Source organism: Protopterus annectens, chromosome 1.part1, assembly GCF_019279795.1.
Source record: "Protopterus annectens isolate FY-2018-M chromosome 1.part1, PAN1.0, whole genome shotgun sequence".
NCBI classification, from domain to species: domain Eukaryota; kingdom Metazoa; phylum Chordata; order Ceratodontiformes; family Protopteridae; genus Protopterus; species Protopterus annectens.
In genome coordinates this window covers 1,121,386,308-1,121,401,724 of record NC_056726.1, presented here as the reverse complement: position 1 = coordinate 1,121,401,724, position 15,417 = coordinate 1,121,386,308, and the positions used below count along the sequence as shown (strand labels likewise).

Below are 15,417 nucleotides of genomic sequence, written 5' to 3'. Positions count from 1 at the left end.
TCTCATGGATCTCAAATTGAAGAAAATCAGTCCACAAAAAAAAAATCTCCCTTCCATCTCCTTCAGTTTGGTCCTGGGATCTTGAACTAGGAATAAACAGCCCTCCTCAGCGAGAGTCAAACAAGAGACAATATACAGTGCTCAGCTATGCATTCTGTACTTTTCCAATACAACATAACCTTCAAACTGGCAAATTCTGCAAACCAGTCTTCCAATCAGTCAATCAGTCCTCTTCTTCCTCCCTCATAGGACCCATATAATCTCCTTCATAAGACCTACCATTGTCATAGCTTGAACTTCACAAGTACATAACATAATCACAATTAACTACAGCACGCAAATTCATTCAAATTCATCCAAAAAATGTCCTGAACAACAAAACATATTACTGTCCTACTGTCCAAGAAGGGACCTCTACTCTAGTAACAAATTCTTATTACTTACAAATAAGTCAAGTAATGCTGCAGTAGACTCACTCTACTCCCAGTACATTGCTAAACTACAAAACAGTATCCCCACACAAGTAAAACTCTCTGACAAACTCAATAGTTTTAAACCACTGCTTAAACAATATCTTAACCAGTCTGGGTACTGCACATGCTCATCACAAGGTTAAGACTTTATGTTCACCGTGTGATGCTCTCCAAATATACTCTCCTTAAATAGAATACTCTCAACCTCTCACTGAAATGACAAAACATTTTTTATACATAACTTGCCTGTACAATCCGTTAAGTTGCATGTGTGCTTTCTCTATAGTAACTTTGATGGACCTTACTGGTAAGCGAAGACAAATAAATAGATAAATAATTCTTTGAGCTTTTCCCTCAATTTAAAAAAAAAAAGTAAAAACAGAATTCCAGGAGACATTCTAACAAAAGTAAATCAATAGCAGCTGTGGTTGCTTTGACTTCCACATTGCAAATCCTCCACATGGACCTTGTTCCCAAGTTCTCCACTTCCTAATCAGTGCAGCGGTGACTGAGGAAACAACTAAAACGGTTCTAGCAGTACAATAAGCAGACATCACTGGGGTCTGCCCAGGTGGACACTTTCCTCATCTCTAGCTTCTTTTCAGCTCTATGACTGCAAACATTGGATCAGTTGTGCAACATCCTAATCTGAATCTGAACTACTCAGATCACCTCTCACTTTTTACTCCTCTGTGTATTCATTTATCAGTCACACACTCCAGGCAATTCATGCAGTGTTACAGGAGTTTGATACCTCTATACTGCACACAGTTATGAATATTCCCTTTATTCCTGTACACTGGCTCGAGTATGCTTATTCTCCAGTCACCAGGGATAAGTATTTTTCTCCATATTGCTGTGAGATCCTTCAGCAGCCATTTCTCCCCTAACTCACCCGCCATTTTGATCATATTTTTGTGATTTCATCTGAGCCTGCTTCTTGCCAGACTTTATTTTCCTACGTGCTGCTTTTACTTGTTCAAGGTCTGACACCTCCTCTACTTTCATTGTAGGCTGTGTCTGAGGCAGCACAGCATCTGTAGGGTTTTCTTCATTCAGAAGCTGCTGGAAATACTTCTTCCATTTGCATTTTCTTAAACTTAAAAAAAAGTTTAAGAGATCATATTAGAGAACATATGGCAGCCATGAAAAAATTTGATATAGACAGGAGTGCTTTAATTAAACATAAGTCTGAATTAGGTGAACAACATGACTTTAGTTTTATGGTTATTGAATGTCTCTCAGATTCATTGCACTTACGGGTTTTTATAATTTAATAGAAATGCATGAAACTAACTGGATTATCAGACTATGTGCAGATAAATAGCCTGGCCTGAATGCAAAGGTTCCTTTAAAGCCACATTTGAAAGCACGTTGTTTAAGATAGTCTATGTAATTTGTTTTATCTGCTTAAATGGTCTGAAGAAGCACCATGTTTTATGGGTGCGAAAGCGCTTACCATATTAAACTTTATTGTATTATTTGTACTTGCTGCGCCTACCGTGTGTCATCCTTACACATTTTGTTTTTACAAATATTTCCTTTCTGTTGTGGTTTTGGACATTTATCTGCAGTGCAGTACCTTATTTTTTGCTAAAATAAAATATTAACTGGAGACAATATTTCTGATTACTAAACTGCATTTCATAAGATATATTGTTTATTGTTTTTTTATGACATGGCACATACATCCTCACTACAGTCAATTATTCTCTAAAGGCCATTGGTTTCTATAAAAACAAGATCCGGAAACAAAATGGAATCACTGACACATTAATTCGGGCAACTTGAGATAAATATGGCTAGGCTTTAAGGGCTTTAGGGTCGTTAGTCTAGTAACCTTCTATAAACCTATGAGCCCATGAGCAATGTATTACGTAGAAAAATATGTCTCATTTTTTTGTTTTTTGTATCTTTTCTGTACAGATATGCCATTCAGATGTAACGTATCGTTTCCCCTTGGGCTTCCAATGAAAATTAGTGGTGTTGGTCAACACTCAGAAATATCATCACAGTTAGCTTTGACAATTATAAATAATTAAAAAATAAAACAATACAGTGACTGGATAATAAAGTTGTTCTGCTTATCATCCTGTAAAACAGGCCATTTTTATTATTAAAGCAAATGCAATACCAGTTCTGAACAATAAAAGGGTTCTACAGGAGCCATAACTTGATCATCTAGCACCAGATGCTGCTCCCTTTTTTGGCAGCTCTCAATTTCTATAAATTCAGGACCAAAGAAACATAAAAGCTCTAATCTATATCTCTATTACTGAGTCTTAAGGTGATACTCCTATGCCATGTTTTCTCTGATCTGCACTTCTCAACTCTTATGGTGCAAAACCAAAAAAAAAACTGTGGCAAACACAAAATAGTTTACTGCAGTTGCTTTGTCTTTAATTAATTACTGTATTACAATTCATTTATGAATGGTGGTACTTTAATAAAGCCCTATCAGCAACTGAGATCAGGTCCCCAACTCCTTGTGTCCAAGGTGGCTGCCTACTTTATTTCACCTTACCTACTCTTTTGGGTTCTACTATGAACCTTCAATCTGCAAAAACCCCAAGTGTCAGAAATGCTGAAAACTAATGCCTGAAATACAGAAGGGCGAAAATGTTAACTACAAATTTTAATTTCAGGGAGGTAAGCCTTTCTGCCCTCCCAGATGTGAAGGGCAAGCTCATCTCACCCTCCAGACTTATATATACCAACCCCACAGTTGTGTCGACTCAAAATAGGGAGAAAGCTCCTAAAAGAAGGGCATCACTGTCAGTGCACTCTTAGCCATTACATCTGCACTGATTTCCTGTAGAAAATATCAACTGACATTTATTGCTCAAGATCTAGTTTTTCAGGCAACTGACTCTCAAGGAATTTCAGTTCATCCATCACTATATATTCCCAGAAAAAGCCAGTAAATAGTAGAAACCAGCTCCATCTGGAAATGTCAGCATTTGAAATGCTGAGTTCTGACAAACCCCCAAAAAAGAAAAGAAAAAAGAAAAAAAAAAGAAAACACAGAAGAGTGAATTTCAGAAATCGCTCTTCTCCTTTAAACGTATTTTTGCAGGTATGGCAAGAGCCCTTGTATCCTCCCCTATGGAGATGAGCCACAAATGCCCCCGCGAACCTATATATACCAACTCTGAGAATGCCATTCCTCAGAGAAAAGGGGACATTCAGAGAAATGGCATCCCATACTTGTTATATGTAAGTCCAATTTTTCAGTCATTCATTCTCTGTATTTGGCACTCACTCTAGCAGGTCCTGACATTTCAAATGGTTTTCTGTAGAAATTTTAGGCTTTGTTTTGAAATTAGTAATACACAGAAAACTAGCCACTGTCACAGAAATGTTTATTCCAAGAAAATATTAGGCACTTTAATCTCAGAATTTTAGACTTCTTTTTTGAAAACACTTTTGCACAGTGGTTAAGTAGTGTTTCAGCAATTCACACAAATGTTACGAATCTTTTTGTTGGTTGCCAATGCTGCTAAGAATTATTATACTCTGCCTTTCTAACCAAACATGAATGAAATAAAAACATTTGAACAAAAACAATGATAATTCAATTTGCTGCATAATTTCATAGTTCTTGTACAGCTATTTTTTCTCCGTGGATGTACTGACAATGGGCTCTGGGTGAGTCAAACTGTCCTGATCAGCAAATGTAAATAAGTCAATAAATCAAATTGTGGGAGATAAAGGTATGGTAGACATTAACCACTTCAGTTTCCTCAAAAAAAAGGAGAGAGAGGCAGAGTGGTGAAAACAGCACATTAATAATCACAAGTGTATAGGATCTAAAATCTGGAATGCTATTTAGCACTTGGAATGCATGTAGTTTTCGGATATGCCACTCTCTATTCATGGAGCTTTTATGTATTTAGGAGGAGAGAGTTCTTAGACTGTGTTCTTGGAATAGTATGTTTCTCAACTTGCTGCCTTTTTCCATATTACATCATTTGGAACTAGCTCTTTCTATTGGTTAATAAAGTAAAAAGAAAGACTCAAATAAAAATAAGATTACTAGCTACCTCATATAAAAATTATTTACGTTGACTGGGATAGATCTATGTTGGCTGGATTAGTTCCTCTAGGCCTAAGAGATGTTTTCATTGGAAATCCAAAGTGTTATTTATACTCTGGAGAGGAAATTATGGTCATGACAACATGGAAGCTTCCTTGATGTTTTTGATAAGGCCCATGGAATATTAAATATCCACCATGGAAATCCTCCTGTTGTTTTTGGTAAGTACCATAGAGTCTTAAACATCGGACTGAGTTTCCACCACCCACGTCGGGTGAACCCTTGGTTTTACATAACTTCCAAAGGATAGTATTTCAACATTGCATTGCTCTCACCACCCCACCAGTACAGTCCCAGTAATGGACCATGAATTCATACACCACGTGTTGGGAAAGAGCTCACACCTTTCTTATCATTCCAGTACTCTAAGTGAGTCACTGATACTGCATCTCAGATACCAACGGGATGAAATACTTTGTATTGGATTTAGAACACAATGAGGTCTTTCAATGTGAAAAGAAAAAAATATTAAGTAGAACACTTTTGTTAATTTCTTTGATACACAGAAGTAGTGTCTGAATCCTATTTATGTTTAAAGTACCACAGACTTAGATATGGATAATATGTGTTGAAGTGCTTGAACTCTAGGATACAATTAGTTGATATACTTGTAGTTATGGATACTTCATTCTCTTCCTAGCATCAGACCACAATGATGAGAAGCGTTTTTACTTGTAGGTTGGTATGTTTAACGCTGTTCCTGTGCTGTTACATTAATGAACTCAGAGATAATAAATGAGTGTGAAAACACAGATTTATTGTGGAATGCTACAGTTCATCCAACAAGTACTTAAACCACTTTCAAAACAGGATTTACTAATTTTAGTGTGCCAACATTTTTTTGAAAATTTTAATTGGTAAAATGCTAAAAATGAATTATCAATGTCTGAATAGTGAAAATGTACAACCCATATTTTAACTATAGCTACAATTTTGTGTGCAGTGATACATATTAATGTAACATTTAATTTTAATAAGATTATTTTACTATTTCTGGGTACATATTCATTCACAAAATAAGGCAGTTTAATTAAAGTAATTTCATAAATGGCAGAGATATTTCAACCCAATTTATTTATTTTTTCCACAGATACTGTCAAGCTTCAACTTGTAAACGGCACCACAGATTGCAGCGGTAGAGTTGAAATTTACAATGGACTCAGCTGGGAGTCTGTCTGTGGAAGTAACTGGGGGATGAATGAGGCAAAGGCAGTCTGTGCACAGCTGCACTGTGGATTTCCTGTTCAAGTAAACAGTAATTCTTATTTTGGACAAGGATCTGGTGATGTTTTTCGTCAGATGATCATGTGTTCCGGAAATGAAATTTCTTTGTTTAGCTGCAATTTCAGTCAACCACGCCCCTCAGATTGCACACATGCCCAGGATGCCAGCGTTATCTGTTCAGGTACATTAATTAGAACAGGCCATTTCAAGATGAAAATGATTATAGAATGAAAAATGATATTACAGATATAAAACTAATGTTTACAAATAAATAGCCAAATTATATAAATGTGTTCAACACTGAATAGAACCCAGTAAAATTTCCAGAAAAATGTAATAATCATTACAATATTCTGCAAAAAATGAGTTGGAAGATGCTACTGGAGATTGTCTAAAATGTGGTAATGTTTTTTCTTGGAGGTAAATATTCTAGCTGAGAGAATTTTATAACATTTTATTTTAGCATCATCTCACTCCTCATAATAAAAATATTGCAAAACATTTGTAGTTATCTTGAAAGCAGCTGCTGTTTTTGGTTAAAATTAGTTTATGTCCAAGTAATATGATGACTATCTGTGTACTACTTACCTGAGGCAACATGTAGCAGATAAAGGATACTGGGAAACACTAACATAATTAAAACAAGGCACCTTGAAGTGCTCATTGTAAGGAGTCACAGACATTCTACCAGGAAAAAAGCACAAGCACACGTTTGTAGAAGTAGTCAATGTTGGTTTCCTATAGGTCAAAGGGAAAAGTGTGCCACATAGTAGGTACCTGGCAGGAGAATACACATGCTGTGCTGTGGAGTTTGGTTCTAGGGGTAATGAGAGTTGGTGTGGCTTGGGGGTCGTGTCTCAAGTTGTTTGAGGAGGTTTCTTTCATGACTCTTAGCTTTAAGAAGAGTAAATGTCTGCAGCTGGAGTAGTTTGTAGAGTTTGAATGCTAACAGCAGGTTAGATCTTTGTTTTATGGGTAGCCATTTGGCTTTTACTGAGTGATACAATAATGCTTATGGAGTTATGGGGTTGAAATGAGTTGGAAGATGCCACTGGAGATTGTCTAAAATGTGGTGATGTTTTTTCTTGGAGGTAAATATTCTAGCTGAGAGAAAAAAACTCCTTTGCTGATAGCTCCTCTGGCTGATTGAGATAGAAAATTGGAGATCTTTTTGACCCAGAAGAGGAAGAAGTTTATTTTTGCTCTCAGTATGTTTGTGTAGAAATGGAATTTAAAGTTTGATCAAGACATTATTGTTTATTGTTGTTGTGAAGGTGGAGGTCATGTCTTCGCTATAGTTGTAAAAAAATAGCTGTTGGGTGAATTTTTTGTGGAGTTTCAAAAATCATAGTTTTGGTCATGAAGGGTAAAGAAGGAGTTTATGGTTTTCAATCCTTTACTGGAGACAGTGTAAGTCTGACTGGAGTTGAGAACTGAAAGTTGTTGGGAGAGCGACTAGATCAGTAAAATACCATAGACGATAAGTGGGACATGTGGGAGGTCACAAGCAAGTTTGTTAATGAATATGGAGAATAGAAAGGGGCAAGAATGTATCCTCATGGTACACATTGGATAATAGTACAGGCTCTGATTAGAAATAATTGTATTTTAACTCTGAAGTGTCTGTCAGAATGTTTTTAAAACAGGGAGTGCTGTTTGGGCTGTCACCAATTTCAATTAATTTGTTTAAGAGAAGATAGTGGCACAGAGGTCAAATGCCTTTGTTAAATGTATAAATAGGGCACCTGTTGGAAGGCTTTTATAAGTTTTTTTTTTTTTTTTTGCAGGATGTAATAAGTTAGTAACCAAAGTGCTATCATGACACTTTGTTCAGGCCAGACTCCATGCTGCTTAGAGAGGAACAAGTGATATTGATGAATATAGTGAGAGAGTTGGGTGTAGATTATTATTATTATTTATTGAGGTTTACCCACAGTTGGAAAGATGAATATTGGATGTAAGTTACAGGTATTTTTGTTTTTAATTATTTTGCATTGGGAAGAGATTAAGACATAGACTACATATATAGGTGAGAGGAAGACCTACAAAATTTCTGCTGTGAAATATGAACCATGGGTTTATGTTGTCAGATCCAACAGGGGTGTTAATGGGAATATTTTTGAGTACAGACTTCTTTGGGTTATGTGTGCATTTAATGATAGTATGCTGGGTAATGTTTGGTCTGTGAGGTGTGTGGAGTTGATTAACAGCAAACTGCTGCTTTCTTTAAGGAAATCTTTTAGGGAATGTTCTGCTGTAACACAGTGAATCGTGCTTGTGGAGAGGTTGGGATATGGAACTTCTCTTCCTGTAAGAAGGGTAACTTCTTTCCAAAAGAGTTTTGTGGAATGTAAGAGAGTGAATTGCTTCTTTGTTTGAAGATTGCTTTTATGCCTTCAGAGGGACTGCTTGGCTTGCTTATGTAGGGCTATAAAGGCGGCTGAGTTCTCAGTTGTGTTTTCGCCCCAATTTTTGTGACTCTTCATCCTTTAGAGTGACACTTTTCAGTTTGATTGATAGTCATTTGGTTTTTGTAGGTTTATAAAACATGTGGTTAAGTGATAAGAAATTGTCTTGCAACTGGCCATGCAACCCAGTCCAGTTTTGTCCCCAAGTTCCTTGGACAGCTAATGGTATGGTATATTAGTAAAGAGGTAGCTAAGAGTTATGTAGGAGAGTTAAGTTAGTTGGGGATTAAATCACTCACTGCCCAGCTTTGCACATCAGAAAAATGAGGGCCATACTGGGGGTGATTTTGTGAATTCCTATCCAATGAGCAAGGTTTCTTTGAATAGGGTTAGAAATGAACTCTGCTTCACATAGGTAGGGATCTTATTTCCTAGTGCTGAGATCTGTAGAGACACATATCCATCTCTCCATTGTATTCTATTTATGTCAAAGATAAAGTTCAGCTCTTTGGATCTAGTGTTTCTGGTGCTGTTTGGTTTGTGGGCATGCAACAGATCCATCAGAGCTGGATCCCAGGATATCATATGCCAGGCATAGATTGCCTCTAAGTGACCAGTAGGAGACAGAGTACAGAGATAGGGCCTTAATGTGATCAGTATAGGACAGGGTATTCATACCAAAGATTTTCCTGGTAAGGAACCTTTGAGGGCATTCTAACTGCTGGAAGTTCCTGGTTAGGCACATGACAAAGGGGCATTTTACTCTGATGGGTCTGATAAGGGCTGAGTAGAGTGGTGCTATAATATCTTTGCATCTGGATGTCATACACTTATGAGTTGGTTGACACAGAATGTATTTCTTGCTGTCTTGGCTACGTGTTGGTCAAATGCCAGATTGCATTTTATATATGTTCTCAGATGCTTAACTACAGGAAAACTCTTAGAGGTGTTTTATTTATTCAGTAATTAGCTTGGGTAGATGATTTCCCAAAAGACACTGTAATGAATTACTTCATGTTGTATTTTAATCATTGACTTTGGCACCAACAATTTGTTTGTGTTAGACCCTCTTGTAGGATGCTAATGCAGTGGAGGGAATCTATAATAATTCCCAGTTTAAAGTCATCTGCACACTTAGTGAACCAGAGGCCTTTGAGATTAGCCTTGATTTTCAAGAAGCAGATGACAGACAGGAGTAGGCCCAGCGAGGAGGTACTACACTAACCGGTCTCTGGTGGAGGTTGTCTCGCCGATCCTGACTTCTTGGGTCTTATCTGTGAGACATACAGTAATCCAGTGAGTTACATAGGGATATATGCCTAGTTTTGACAGTTTGCCAAGCATAACTGAGTGGGCTATTATATAGAATGCCTTGGCCAGGTCAGGGTAGGTGGCATGCACTGTTTTCCCCTCATCCATTGCATAAGTGACCCTGTCAAAGAGGTCTACCAAGGTAAGTAACCAAGACCTTCCCTTAACGAAGAGAAACTGGTATGGGACCAATGTCTGCAAGTTTCAAATGTTCTTGTTGAACAGTTCCATGATAATTTGTTCCATGGCTTTGCATTTTAGACTTGTCAGACTGATTGGTCTATAGTTCTTGGGTCAGTTGATGGTTCATCCTTATTAATAAGGATGACCATTTCAGCCCTCCATTCACATGACACATAACATATTTTGAGGCTGTAGTCAAACAGCAACTTGAGTGGTCCTGCTAAGGCATGTTTTAGGCTATTTAGAAGGCAACTGAGGATACTGTCAGGGCCCACTGAAGCAGTGGTTTTGACCTTAGTGAGTAACACCAGGGATCAGCTGTCTGTTGAGAGTTGACGGGGGCATGATGGAAGAGATTTCCCATGGGTAGTGGGGGAAGCAGTGGGTGAAGATAGAGCTAAATTTGTCAGCCAGTAGATTTAGTTATGTCACCTTAATCAATAAGAGTCATCTAAGGATTATATGTTTCCATTTGTGGGTTCTGAGGAAGGTTTTGAGTTTGTCAGCATTAGTGCTAGAATGGTTTCGAAAGGCTTTTAATAATGGTGGTAGTTTTATACAATGATTGATAACTGACTAGGCAGTGGTCAGTTAAGGATGGTGGAAGAATATTTATGTTTGGGATGGTGCTTGGTACTTTTGCAATAATGAGGTGAAGTGTGGACTGTTAGGAGGATGTGTGTTTAGGTCATTTTATTTTATTTAACATTTGTTTACAGGGGGAGTCTGACTGGGCAAGTTGCCTATTTTCAATGGAGGCCTGGTAGAAAAGCTCCACATAAAAAACACACAGTAAAACAGCACAAAAACTTTACAGATCACAGGAATTATACAGGTCATGTTGGTTCTTCCCTGAGCTGAAGGAGACCAAGGTCTGGTAGGAAAGTACGCATGTCTGATGAAAGAGGGCCATGCCACAGAATGCTTGTGTTATTATCTTTGAGGGCACTTATTCAGGGTATTAATGATAAGTGCTTTGAATTTTTTCAGAGAAGAAGGGGGTTGCAGATAGGTTCTAGCAATCCGTAGAGGTTTGTTTTTGTGAGTTGGAAATTTTAGGAGAATCCAGTTAGGATTGGAGACTGAGGAGGAGGAGTTTCTTTGGGCAATGGCTTTTGGGTTTAGTTTATATTTCTACATAATTAGAAATGTCTCTACCAGGTTGCTTACCTTGCCTGTTATCAGTGACATATTTGTAGGAGTATAGAAATTGTTGGAAGTTGGGTGAGACTTGTTTGACATAGGCTTTTGTGATTGCTAGACTTTATGTATTCTACTAAGAGATAGAAGCACATATGTGGTCTAGCTTATGTCTGTTGCGATGGTCACTGAGGAGGGTGCAGGCCAATGAAGGAAGACAGCAGTTCTGTTGATGAGGAATGTTAGTTTCGGGCCTTGTTCGGTCAATGTTACTCTTTAGGAGAAGTATTAAGATAATGGAGGACAGTCTGAAGGACTCATCATTATATACCGGTGCTTGGCAGAACAGACTTTTGCATCGTGGGATGTTTTGGAAGCTTCGGCTGAATGCCACTAACTACCCTAGTCTAAATGAAGCAATTTCAATTTCTAGTGAGCTAAAGCACAGAGCATATAGATTATGACAATTTTGCTAACATTGATATTACTTGTTATTTATTTTATGTGATTCCATTTTTCAAGTTTTATTAGTGTTAGTATCTTTGTATTTGCTAAGACTGTTGTTTCTTTAATGTTGGCTATTGGGCTTTTAAATTAATTGCACTGTCAGTGATTGGTTAGTTTCCAGAAGTGTGTTACTCTACAAGTTTTTTACAGGCTTCTTGTGTGGGCATTGCTTTTTCATTATTTATGGTTCTGATGATGTCTACTTTAGACAAAAGTGCTTAACCATACTGTGTTCTAATTGTTAAATTAAAGTGCATTCCAAGTTTTGAGCTACCTTGTCATTTGATAGATTGATGTTAAAAGAGAATAATGTGAGTTCTGAGGCACTTAGAACAATTTTCAAGATCACTGTGAAGTGCACTTTAGTTTTTTTATATGCTTTTCCAATCTTAGCGTGCATATGATCTGAGTGGGTGCAGTGTTATTTGCATAGCTGACAGCTGTCTGTGCAATGGGAACAGACCCATTTAGGTTGGAAAAGTTTTGAAATACCTCAGGGCATTAAAAAGGTAAAAGAATTAAAGACAATGGGGAAGAATAGCTTTAAAGGATCATGCAAAAGAGAAAAAGTGTCAGGTTACTTGGGACCTTGTCATATGCTTTCTTCAAGTCTAGGAATGTCCATTTGGACCCTTTTCTCATTTTTTATTTCTACTTAATCATATGTCTCACTGCAAACCCTGGTCTTGTGCTGTGTCCTGATCTGAATCCAAGTTGCTCATCTCCCATCTTACTTTGTACTACTCGGAATATTCATTTATCAGTTACCCCTCTCCAGAACCTTCATGCAGTGTGACAGCATCTTGATACTTCTGTACTGCCCACAGTTCTGGATGTCCCATTTGTTGTTGTACACTGGCACTGGTATACTTATTCTCCAGTCAGCTGGGACAAGCCTTTCTCTCCGCACTGTTATGAGTACCCCCAGAAGCCATTCTTCCACCCTGTCACCCAACGTCTTGATCATATCTGTTGTGAGCTCTTCTGAGCCTTTTGCTTTACCAGACTTCATATTCCTCAATGCTGTTCTTACTTATTCTAGGGTGAGCTCCTCCTTTTTTTCATCATAGGCTGTGTCTGAGGCACTACAGCTTCTGTTGAGTTTTCCTCATTTAAAAGCTACTGGAGGTATTCCTTCCATCTGTCTTTGCTGGATTGGTGAGCAGGTTATTGCCAGCATCCCTTATGAAGGATGTCTGACTATCTTCTTTATCTTTCTGTCTTTATCTTGCAACCTGTTATAATTTCTGTGTCATCTAGTGAATCTCTTTCCAGAAGCTCTTAGAGTGAACCTGACGCCTTGTCTTTGCTACTGCAACTCCAATGTCAATCTCTTTCTTAGCCATCAAACGTTCCTTCTTAACCCGATTTGTCTTTTCCATCTCCTACCTTTTCCTGTACCCTTTCTTTCTGTTTATAACTTCTTGGAGTTCTGCATTCCACCACCAGCCTTCCTTATGTACCTTACTTCCATAACTGGCTCGACCACATATCTGTTCGATACTTCTGACATATGGTGTTTTGAGGTGCTGCCATTCTCGTTCTTCTGTGACTCCGCCTATTTCCACTTCTTGAGGTGCTAAAGCCTCAAGTAATTCCTGGAGCTCCTGTGCTTTCTCTCCAGTCATCTTCCATGTCTTCATCCTAGTTTTTGTTGATTTTAGAGCTTTCTCTGGCAATGCTTGCAGCAGATTGGGGCAATCAGTGGTTTATTCTGTGGGCTGATTGTTTCACTTTGGATAACTTTACAATCTCTGATTCTACCCCAGTGTCCTTTCCTTTGTAGGAGAAAGTCTACCTTACATAGTTGCATGTTGACCACTTCTGTATGTGATCTTGTGACTGTCTGTCTTGCCGAACCATGTTTTGGCCACCACAAAATCATTTGCCAGACAGAAATCTTGAACTGCCTCTCCTTTATTCTTTTTACCTCACCCATGTGGACCCAGGCAGTCTTCATATGCTTTTCTATCTGGCTCAGTATGTGCATTCAAAATGTAAGTACGAACAGGTACCTGTTCATATTTAGGGATATCGTTTTTCATGGGAATGAGCAAGAACAGCGTCAGATTTTGGCTAGGAAGTCTTTCAGAATGGATTTAAAAGACTTAAGGAGTTCAAGGCCTTAGCAACATAGTATGCTTCAAGGATACAGGTACAGAATTCCAGGCATCAACAATATGATGCGAGTACAGACCATGCCCAGAAAATTTGATAAGTTTATGGACAAAGTGGAGTTTTTGGGCATGGGAGTATATTGACCATTTGGGAATATAGTTGCATAGAGTGGCATTTAGTGCTTGACAAGCAGATAGATGATTGATAATTGTATAGATGTTAATAAGCTGTGTAGTACTTAACTGACAGAGTAGTTTTAAGTAATTTAGCCTTTTTACTGTTTTATTATAGCATTGTTCAAGTTTTGATTTTTGCGATGTCTGGAGGCTTTACAATGTTATTGTCTGCTGTTTTTGAGTATATTTAAAATAATTCCATGTGGGTAATTTGATTTTATGTACCGTGAATAAATATTGTGGAAATTCAAAAAGACCTACTGTGACGTTAAAGCCTTATCAAGGGGAAGAGGTAAATAGTGGCAAGTCCAGTTTTAGTTAGGTTGGTGAAAATATATTTGGCTCTGTAAACTATCCCTTGTTTTTGTGAATTTTTTTTTTTTGTTTTGTTTTTTTTTTGTCTTATGCACTGTTGTGTATGCATATTAAACCTGCACACCTTTTCCCACCATTCTATGTGCCTCTGTGTTTTTCATTGTTCCAAAAAAGAAAGAGAGTATACCACGGCTGGAGTGCTGTAAAAAACTTTAATTCACAATAAAACAATAAAATACGGTAAGCACTTTCGGGTCTATTATTATAACATTGAAGTCCAAAAACTTTGAATGTTATAATATCGAAACCAGTAGAGCGAACGCTTGAAAAAGCGAAGCTGCAGAACACCGAATACTTTCTTAGGGGAAGTATTCAGTGGCCCGTTTCTGTAGCTTCGTTATTTCCTCAACTGTGGAGCGAAGGTTACAGACCGGGTTAAGGTAAGTATGCGAATGAAGGTCAGTGTGCGATTGGGCATGGGTTAGGTGAGTTAGGGTTAGGGCGCGGGTAAGATGAGTGTGCGGTAGTTAGGGACCTTAGGGTACAGTTGGGTTAAGGTAAGTGGCTAGCTAGTGTATGTCTGGTTTAGTGTAGGGTTTTGTGAAGTGTATGTGTGTTGATTACTTATTTTGATGTGCTTGAATTGTGTGTATGTTTGTCGGAACAGCGAAAGTTTTCCCTGGGAAAAAAATCACTATTCTGACTGTTCAGTTTTATGGTTCATAGGTTAGTACTAAGCTAACTGCCCTTGTGAGCCATTGTAAGCCTAGCCAATTATCCTTTGTGAGACTCAAACCCTGAATTTTGAGTTTGTAAGGCAAACACCTTAACCATTAGGCCACCCTCCCAACCACTAACAGCACTGGTGTTTCGATTGAATAGGTTCGATATTATAATATTCAAAGTTTTTAGACTTTGATGTTATAATATAGACCCAGCGCTTTCACAGCCTATTATACAACTGCTTCTTCAGACCTAAAAGCACACACACAGCCTAAACTCATTTTTACTAATAGTAGCCCAATCAGCAAGCAGCAATAATTAATGCAGCTCATTCACTCAGACAGGTTGCTACAAACAGAGAAATCTCTGATGTATAAGGTGCATTCTCTTAAAACTGGTTTCAAAGAAAGCCTGTCATTAAGCATGGGGTACTTATCACTATTCAAACATATAATCCACTCTTGTTCTTTCAACTCAGTTAAGTTCTTAAAGTCTCCCACTCCTGAATTTGTGACCAAGACTTCTAATACTAAAAATGTAAAGCTATGATTTTTGTCCCTTAGCCAGTACATGCTGGGCTAAGGCATTCATAGTTTTCATATTTTTATGTCATTAACCTGCTCTAGCACTCCATTTTTCAGGCATCTATTAGTTTTCCCTACATAATAGGCATGGCATGACATGCATTTTGCAAAGTAGGTCAAGACCTTAGTTAGACAGTCTGCACAAAGGGAAGTTTCAAT

General features: G+C 37.9%; 1 protein-coding gene across 1 annotated transcript in view; it reads left to right on the top strand.

Annotated features, from left to right (window-relative positions):
- The window catches only part of LOC122815635 (deleted in malignant brain tumors 1 protein-like), a 281,322-nt gene that overhangs the window by 106,878 nt on the left and 159,027 nt on the right, over window positions 1–15,417 (top strand). Inside the window, exon 4 of the mRNA XM_044088309.1 lies at window positions 5,660–5,974. Within this exon, the coding sequence (XP_043944244.1) occupies window positions 5,660–5,974 (315 nt within the window). The remainder of the gene's footprint in view (window positions 1–5,659; window positions 5,975–15,417) is intronic.